The sequence below is a fragment of the Aptenodytes forsteri genome, unplaced genomic scaffold (genome assembly GCF_000699145.1).
Source record: "Aptenodytes forsteri isolate BGI_AS27 unplaced genomic scaffold, ASM69914v1 Scaffold492, whole genome shotgun sequence".
NCBI lineage: Eukaryota > Metazoa > Chordata > Aves > Sphenisciformes > Spheniscidae > Aptenodytes > Aptenodytes forsteri.
In genome coordinates this window covers 829,874-838,213 of record NW_008794172.1, presented here as the reverse complement: position 1 = coordinate 838,213, position 8,340 = coordinate 829,874, and the positions used below count along the sequence as shown (strand labels likewise).

Sequence of the window (8,340 nt, the reverse complement as noted above, 5' to 3'; positions counted from 1 at the left end):
GTCCTGCGGCTGCCGGCTCAGGGCAGGTTTTGCTGAAGAGGAACCAGCTCCTGGACGTGGGAGCGGCTCTACAGGGACACCGGGCCTGGGCTCATCCCTCAGGGTGTGCTGGAGCTCTGCAGTGTCGTGGGCCCAGAGCTGCACACCCAGCAGCTGCCCTGGCCCCATGCTGCCCTTGGAGCGACAGGCACTGCCTGGCCCTTGCCTGTGCCAGCCCTCCCAGAGCTGTGTGCCCTGGGCTCACCGTTTTCTGGCTGTCTCTGGTTCTGGCCCCATCAACCCTCCCCAAAGGGGAGCAGCAGTTGTGGCTGGGTCCTGCCGAACAGCTGGCAGGAGGGAGCCTGGAGGCTCCCGGGTGCCAGCTCTGAGCAGCATGCGTGCCCATCCCACCAGGTCTCCGGAGCTGGCCAGGATGGCACAGTGGAACCAGCTGCAGCAGCTCGACACGCGGTACCTGGAGCAGCTCCACCAGCTCTACAGCGACAGCTTTCCCATGGAGCTCCGGCAGTTCCTGGCCCCATGGATTGAGAGCCAGGACTGGTAAGGCCTTGCAAAATGCTGGCGTTGGGGACTTTGCTCGGGACACCCACCCTGGGGTGGCAGCAGGTGCCAAGGCGGTCTGGAGGAGCTCTGCTGCTTTCCCTAGGCTCTTGACGTGGCAGGACTGGTCCTCCCTGAGGCTTGTGTGGCACAAAGGGGAGCGGGACTCTGTGCACACGGTGTCAGACCCCAGACCGGGAGAAGGGGGAGCTCCAAAGCAGAGGTGTCTCTGTACAGGGCTGACTTACATTGGCCTCTGTTGTAAATGAGGTTGACACAGAGCACTGATTCCTGGATCCCGTCCAGAGAGCACGTGGGACTGGTGAGGTGCTCGTGTGTGCTGTCTGCCTGGCTTAAGGCCAGACTTTAAGCCTGAGTCCAAAACCTCTCTGTTGCCCTGCCCTTGCGGGCGCAGGCCAAGGGCTCAGTTTATTGGCGTGAAGCAAGTCAGGCCTGCTCTGGCCCTTGCTCTGGTGCAGGTTAGGAAGATGGCTGAAGTGTTAAATTGCACAGGGGACAGCAGGCCTGAGCAGAGCTGCCTGCAGTGCTGCCTTTCGCACTGCCTTGCCCCTTCCCCGGTGCTGGGCACCAAGGACTCTGCCCTCCCTCGTGCAGGGCGTACGCTGCCAGCAAGGAGTCGCATGCCACGCTGGTGTTCCACAACCTGCTGGGGGAGATTGACCAGCAGTACAGCCGCTTCCTGCAGGAGTCCAATGTCTTGTACCAGCACAACCTGCGGCGCATCAAGCAGTTCCTGCAGGTGAGGTGGGAAGCGCTGGTTTGGTGGGGGGGCCGCGGGGGGAGCCTGTGGAAGTCCAACAGCTTCCTTGGCACAGCTCATGACCCGCAGCCCTAAAGGATGCAGAGATCCTGGGGGTTAAATTGTGCCTGCTAACCTTGGGGGTTTGAACCTTTTTACAGAGCAGATACTTGGAGAAGCCGATGGAAATAGCCCGTATTGTGGCTCGCTGCCTGTGGGAAGAGTCGCGGCTCCTCCAGACAGCTGCCACTGCAGCCCAGGTAAGTGTCTTGGGTATCCTGGGGCTGCCGTCCTGCCGCCCGCCTGGCAGCGCTGTGGTACTCGGTGCTGTGGGGAAGCTCCAGTCTGAAGCTCCCCACTTGCTTCTTTCAGTAATGATAGCTGCTTTGTGCTGAGGGATGGTCCAGCTGCGGTCGCTGATAACTTCTGCTCTCCAGGCAGCAGCTGTTTCCCACCAGGATGCAGCCTGGGTGCTCTCTGCCTGTGGTGGCTGTTAGCTTTGTGCATCCAACTCTCCTCTTGCCCCTTCTGTGGGGTGTGCCCTGCACCGTGTGCCTTGCTGTGCAGCCTTGGAGCTAATGCTGCAAGCAAGCAGCCAGCTGTATTGGCTTTTGTTAGTGAGGGGGTGAAGACCCTTCCTGCAAAACCTCCTCAGGCTGGGAGAGGAGCATCCCTGGGTCATGGCCCTGTTCTAATGCCCTCCTTGTCCCCTCTGCAGCAAGGGGGACAGGCAACACATCCGACAGCAGCTGTAGTGACGGAAAAGCAGCAGATGCTGGAGCAGCATCTGCAGGATGTGAGGAAGAGGGTGCAGGTATGTGTGCTGCCTAGGCACCTTCTCCTTTCCCTACCACGGTGATTTAATGGTTTGAATAAATCCACATCTTTTGCCTTGCAGGATCTGGAGCAGAAGATGAAAGTGGTGGAGAATCTCCAGGATGACTTTGATTTTAACTACAAGACTTTGAAAAGCCAAGGAGGTAATGAAAGCTCATTAGCGTCTGGCAAACCAAAGTGTGTTCCTGCAAGGAAACTTGCTGGAGGGTGTGTTCCAGCCCTCCCGGTGCCTCCTTTCCGAGCAAGAAGGGTGGCTTAGGCTCACAGCATTTGCATGGCAATTGGAGAAACCTTGTCTTTTGTTTCTGACACTGCCTCCAGGGGAGCTGAACCAGAGCTCTGCCTGTGAGCAGAGAAATGGCATGTGGAGGTGACAGCGCTGCTGTGCATGCAGGAAAACCAGCAAGGTGCTTAGAGGCTGTGTGAGATCGCTGCTTTCTAGGGTGCCTTGCTCCTTTGCTGCTTTCTAGGGTGCCTGCTCCTTTGCAGTGGAGGTCTTTTGTTTGTGTGATGCTTGGGAGGGTAGGAGGAATCCATGTGCGTGGCTGAACATTTCTCACCTCTCTGCACAGACATGCAGGATCTGAATGGAAACAATCAGTCGGTGACCCGGCAGAAAATGCAGCAGCTGGAACAGATGCTCACAGCGCTAGATCAAATGCGAAGGGTATGTCGTGCAGCTGGCCCTCCAGATACCCCTGGGGTGCAGTGGTGCCCTTTTTCTAGGGTATGAGTTTGGTGTTCCTGCATAGCCAAAACTGAGAGCAGCGCTGGAAACACAGCCCTGGGCGACTTCTTTCTTGTCTGTGAATGTGAATCTTGCAGATCTCGGAAGGAGTCACAGGGTGTTGAAGGTTCTGCTTTCTTTTTTGACAGGGTATTGTGAGTGAGCTTGCTGGACTGTTGTCAGCCATGGAGTATGTGCAGAAGATGCTGGCAGATGAGGAATTGGCAGACTGGAAGAGACGGCAGCAGATCGCCTGCATTGGCGGCCCACCGAATATCTGCTTAGACCGGCTTGAGAACTGGTAGGAGCTGGCTGGGGGTTGGTTCCGTCACTGGAGAGGTGGCATTCAAACACCTGCAGTGGAAATGAGCTCTTTGCCTCTGGAAACATCCTTGTAAAATGGTTTCTGATGCCTGCAAGCATAAATGTAATCCACTAGTCAAACTGATCCTCGATAGTGGGTACTAGTGCTGGAATGGTTAGCCCCAGGCCTGTGGGATTTTAAGGCTGCTGTGAGAAGTTCCTGTACCTGGTGTGTCTCTGCAGAACTTGGGTGCGTGCATATTTCTTTTGTAATGCATGGCCTAGAAAAATGCATGGGGCCAGGAGCTGTAAACATGTTCTGTTCTCTGCTGGTTTGGTACAGAGAGTGTCCTCTCTCGCACAAGTGAGGGAAGAGGAGGGCTCTGCGGGCTGGGACTGTGCAGGGCTCGGCAGCCAGAGCTAACACTGGTTCTTCCTGCTCCCCTAGGATAACCTCTCTTGCTGAATCACAGCTACAGACCCGGCAGCAGATCAAGAAGTTGGAAGAATTGCAGCAGAAAGTGTCCTACAAGGGTGATCCGATCGTCCAACACCGGCCCATGCTGGAGGAGCGGATTGTGGAGCTGTTCAGGAACCTGATGAAAAGGTGCTGAGGTCTGGGAGGGAGCTGTGGGCAGGCCCCTGGTCACAGGTGGTGGGTGGAGGGGTGGGCAGTAAGCATGCTGGGCGGGCCTGAGGTTTGACTGTGGTTCTTGTGCCTTTCCCCTGCAGTGCTTTCGTCGTGGAGAGGCAGCCCTGCATGCCCATGCACCCCGACCGGCCCCTGGTCATCAAAACTGGTGTGCAGTTCACCACCAAAGTCAGGTGGGTCGCTGGCCCCTGCGATCCCACTGCACTATGGGCATGGTAAAGGAGTCATGTGGGGAAAAGCAAAGCAGGATTTCTCTCCGAAGGAGATGCTGGTGCAGATCCAGCCTTCAGCTTGCCTGGGGAGTGCTGGTGCTGGGAGGGAGTGAACCCCAGCAGGCTGGCCCTGCTGGAGTGCCGCCTGTGTGACTCAGTGCAGGGATGGCGGCGGCTGGCTGGGGCTCTGCTGTGTTCCTGGAGGCAGCCGGGGTTCTGGTAAATCCCGCTGCGGGGGTGGGTGGCAGGAAGCGTTAGTGCATCCCTGGCCAGCTGCCTCTCAGCTGGCCCATGTTCCCCGCCAGCCTCTGCAGAGAGTGGCTGCTCTGACACCAGGCTCTGCCTGGAGCTTCTTCACCATCTCCCAGCTGTGCCCCTGTTGCCCCCTTGGCATGTGGCAGCATCTGGCCACAGAGCAGTGTGGAGGGTGTTTGTTCAGAGCAGATGTCTGCCTGCTGTGGGCAGTCAGCAGCCAAAATGAGCCTGCCTCAGGGTGCTCAGGGGAGCATCAGCACCTCCCCAGTTCTGGGGACAGGTGTCAGGGCTGACATGTCACAGGCCTGTGTGCAGACGGGCTCAGGGATGCCAGAGGAGCTGGATAATGCCACGTCCCCGTGAACTTTGTGGTGTGAACCGTGGTACTGCCTGCTGGGGGATGCACACAGCACTGCTGTCCATCCAGCTGTTCTGCAGTCTGTGCCAGATGCTGTGTTGAACTGGAGTTGTTTGCGTGTGCAGGATGTTCATGCTCTGCGTTTGCTGACTCTTTGCAGGTTGTTGGTCAAGTTTCCAGAGCTGAACTATCAGCTGAAAATTAAAGTCTGCATTGACAAGTGAGTCCTGTGCTCTGATCCTGGTGGTGTTGGATGGGGCTACTGGAGTGGGACTTGTTCCTGCTGCCATTGGGTCAGGCTCCATCCCTGCACCGAGGGCCAGCATGACCCCCAGTAGAAGGGGAGGGTGCAGGGTGGCACTGGGTCCCAAGGGTTCGTTCCCATGTGGGGGGACAGGCTGGGGGGCTTGTGGGACTCGATGTTGTGATACAGCCAGCCCCACACACCAGCTTGTCTGCATCAGGGTAGAAAGGCCACAGCCATGACCAAGTGTCTCTCTCTCCTTTCCTAGGGACTCCGGGGATGTTGCAGCACTTCGGGGGTAAGTGCAATGTTGGATTTGTGGCTTGTTTGTTGTGTTTGGTTTTGTTTTGTTTTTTTTTCTCTCTTGCTTCTGCTTTTTAATCCTGGCAAACGTCCTACCGCACGTTCCTCTGAGAGGGCCCTGTCGGCCACGCTTTGTCTTTTCTCTTTTGAGGTCCCGGAAGTTTAACATCCTAGGGACAAACACCAAGGTCATGAACATGGAGGAGTCAAACAACGGCAGCCTCTCAGCAGAGTTCAAGCACCTGGTAGGTACCACGAGCTCTTGGGCTGCTCCTGTTAAGGCCGTGTGCCGTCACAGTGTTGCTTCAGCCTGTTCCTTCTCTCCGCAGACCCTGCGGGAGCAACGGTGCGGTAACGGAGGCAGAGCCAACTGCGATGTAAGTGCTGGGGGGGCCCTGGGTAGGAGAGCCCTTTGTCGGCAGCTCTGCTCCCTGTCGAGCAGCTGAGCCATGAGGGGAAGCGGGAGCCCTGCCCTGAGAGGGGGTGTCCGCAGGCACCCTCTGGCATGTTGGCAGCTGCCAGACCAGCCCTGAGCAGCAGCGTTGGGCCTGATGGCCGTGTGTCAGGCCGAGGGCAGGTGTCTCCTGCATGCTCACTGTGTCCTTTTCCACCCTAGGCCTCGCTGATAGTCACCGAGGAGCTGCACCTCATCACCTTCGAGACAGAGGTGTATCACCAGGGGCTGAAGATCGACCTGGAGGTGAGCTGTGGGTTACTACCTGTTGCTGCCATGGGCCTGGGCGCAGAGGAGCCCTGAGAGATGTCCCAGCCTGTGGTCACGTCTTGTCTGTGCAGACCCACTCGCTGCCTGTGGTGGTCATCTCCAACATCTGCCAGATGCCCAATGCCTGGGCGTCCATCCTGTGGTACAACATGCTGACCAACAACCCCAAGGTAGGGCCTGGTGCTGTGGAGGCAGCTGGCAGAGCAGCAGTGCAGGCTTTGGGACCAGAGTGTCCCAGCAGGCAGGCTGCAGGCAGGGAGAGGGAAGCTGTGGCCTGGGAGCAGGGCTGGGGCAGGACCTGGCCCTATTTCTGTCCCATGTCCTGCTCAGGGCTGTGTTTTCCCTCGTGCAGAACGTGAACTTCTTCACCAAGCCCCCCATTGGGACCTGGGACCAGGTGGCAGAGGTGCTGAGTTGGCAGTTCTCCTCCACCACGAAGCGCGGCCTCAGCATCGAGCAGCTGACAACACTGGCAGAAAAACTTCTAGGTAACCCGGTTTGGGTGTCCTGCCTGTCCCTGCTGTCCCTTGGGGTGGCTCCCTGTCTGTAAATGCAATACAGGAGCAAGATTGTGTTATTTGGGAGGGGAGCAATAATTTTCAGTTTCAGTGGCTTCCTTGCAAGCAACACAAACCTTGTGTTGCTCCCTGGAAATGGTGTCTTTGGAAGAACAGCTCTATCTAAATGTTGATGCTCCTGTTCTCTGCCAGGGCCAGGTGTGAATTACTCCGGCTGTCAGATCACCTGGGCCAAGTTCTGCAAGGTATAACTCCCTCTCTTGCCCCGAGCACCTTCCCGTGGCTGTTCCCTTCCTCCAAGCCATGCTCATAGCCTCTCTGCCCTCTTCCTCAGGAGAACATGGCTGGCAAAGGCTTCTCTTTCTGGGTCTGGCTGGACAACATCATTGACTTGGTGAAAAAGTACATTCTGGCGCTGTGGAACGAAGGGTGAGCCTTGGCCAGCATAAATCCAGAGACCCTTGGTTGGGCTGGGCCTTGGGAGGGGTCCCACTGGTCCTGTCCTGATGGAGTGAGGTGCCTTGCCCAGGTGCAGGTGGGGTCTCCTGGGATGCTTTTTCTGTCCAGGCCCTGTTGGGTGGTTCAGAGTGAAAACCCACCTAGGAATCCTTAAAATGTTGGTGGCTCTGCTGGTGGCCAGGCCAGGTCCTGCTGCTGCCTGATGCTGTGCAGAGAGCTGGCAGGGTTTACGTCCTGGAATCCTGGCTCTGGTGTCCTGACCCACCCTTGCTCTCCTCGCTTACTGTTGCCCAGGTACATCATGGGGTTCATCAGCAAGGAGCGGGAGCGAGCCATCCTGAGCACCAAGCCTCCAGGAACCTTCCTGCTGCGGTTCAGTGAGAGCAGCAAGGAAGGTGGCATCACCTTCACGTGGGTGGAGAAAGACATCAGCGGTACGTTGCTCTCCCCCCTCACTGCCCTGGGTGCCGTGCCTTGCTCAGCCAGCGTTCCTGGCTCTGAAGAAGGCTTGGAACCCCATGATAAGACACTTGCTCTTTGTCTTTGTCCTTGTCCTTGTCCTGACAAGCCCTCTGCCTAGGTTAAATCTTAGGGCCTGGGTGCCCTTTGCTGGTCTCTGCCTCCTGGGTGTCCCTGCCCACATGCTGCCTGTGTGCTGCAGTTTTCCATGGCACTGAAACCACCTGGCAGGTCCCCATCCTGCCCCGTGGTCTGCTGCTGGGTGCCTCGTGAGGCTGAGCATGGCCTCAGGCTGTTCTTGTCCTTGCTGCCCCTGGGGTGTTCGAGGAAGGCCTTGCCTTTGCCTGAGGAACGCGGGTGTCTTGCCCTGTGTCAAAAGTCTCTTTGTACAGGGAAGACCCAGATCCAGTCTGTGGAGCCTTACACCAAACAGCAGCTGAACAACATGTCATTTGCGGAGATCATCATGGGCTACAAAATCATGGATGCCACCAACATCCTGGTGTCCCCCCTGGTGTACCTGTACCCAGACATCCCCAAGGAGGAGGCGTTTGGGAAGTACTGCCGTTCTGAGAGCCAGGAGCACTCTGAAGCTACTGACTCAGGTAGTCGTTGACTTTCTGCGCTCCGGCACAGCTCCTGTGTTGCAGGGAGGCTCCAGGGACAGCACTGGTGGAAGAGCTGTCACCAGCCAGGATCCTGTGCTGGTCCCTGGAGGGCATAGCCATAGCGTGGGACTAGTGGCAGGGTCCCTGTGGGGTGTGGGCAGTGAGGGCTGCGCAGGGGCTGGGAGGGTGGGCGCTGTCCGCAGGTCTGTGCTCCGGAGGGGGAGGAGAGCGGGGTTCCTCCTCCAGCACCTGGTGACGAGGCTGCTCGCTCCTCTGCAGGTGCTGCTCCGTATCTGAAGACCAAGTTCATCTGTGTCACCCCGTGAGTGTTCCTGGGGGGTGTCTGTGAGCGCTGGGGGGGGGGGGGTTTGTGGGTTCAGC

At 57.8% G+C, this 8,340-nt stretch overlaps 1 protein-coding gene across 2 annotated transcripts in view; it reads left to right on the top strand.

Annotated features, from left to right (window-relative positions):
- Positions 1–391: 391 nt before the first annotated feature.
- The window catches only part of STAT3 (signal transducer and activator of transcription 3), a 10,695-nt gene continuing 2,746 nt past the window's right edge, over positions 392–8,340 (top strand). The window contains exons 1-21 of one of the 2 annotated variants that reach the window (XM_009282777.2): positions 392–540; positions 1,156–1,300; positions 1,462–1,560; positions 2,019–2,114; positions 2,199–2,280; positions 2,710–2,804; positions 3,014–3,165; positions 3,616–3,774; positions 3,900–3,992; positions 4,805–4,864; positions 5,157–5,186; positions 5,343–5,436; positions 5,521–5,568; positions 5,808–5,891; positions 5,987–6,085; positions 6,268–6,403; positions 6,626–6,678; positions 6,768–6,862; positions 7,187–7,326; positions 7,744–7,956; positions 8,239–8,281. In XM_009282777.2, coding sequence (XP_009281052.1) covers positions 413–540; positions 1,156–1,300; positions 1,462–1,560; positions 2,019–2,114; positions 2,199–2,280; positions 2,710–2,804; positions 3,014–3,165; positions 3,616–3,774; positions 3,900–3,992; positions 4,805–4,864; positions 5,157–5,186; positions 5,343–5,436; positions 5,521–5,568; positions 5,808–5,891; positions 5,987–6,085; positions 6,268–6,403; positions 6,626–6,678; positions 6,768–6,862; positions 7,187–7,326; positions 7,744–7,956; positions 8,239–8,281 — 2,144 coding nt within the window. In that variant the 5' untranslated portion in view covers positions 392–412. Of the gene's footprint in view, positions 541–1,155; positions 1,301–1,461; positions 1,561–2,018; positions 2,115–2,198; positions 2,281–2,709; positions 2,805–3,013; positions 3,166–3,615; positions 3,775–3,899; positions 3,993–4,804; positions 4,865–5,156; positions 5,187–5,342; positions 5,437–5,520; positions 5,569–5,807; positions 5,892–5,986; positions 6,086–6,267; positions 6,404–6,625; positions 6,679–6,767; positions 6,863–7,186; positions 7,327–7,743; positions 7,960–8,238; positions 8,282–8,340 lie in introns of both variants that reach the window. The other variant, XM_009282770.2, reaches the window with a different exon arrangement.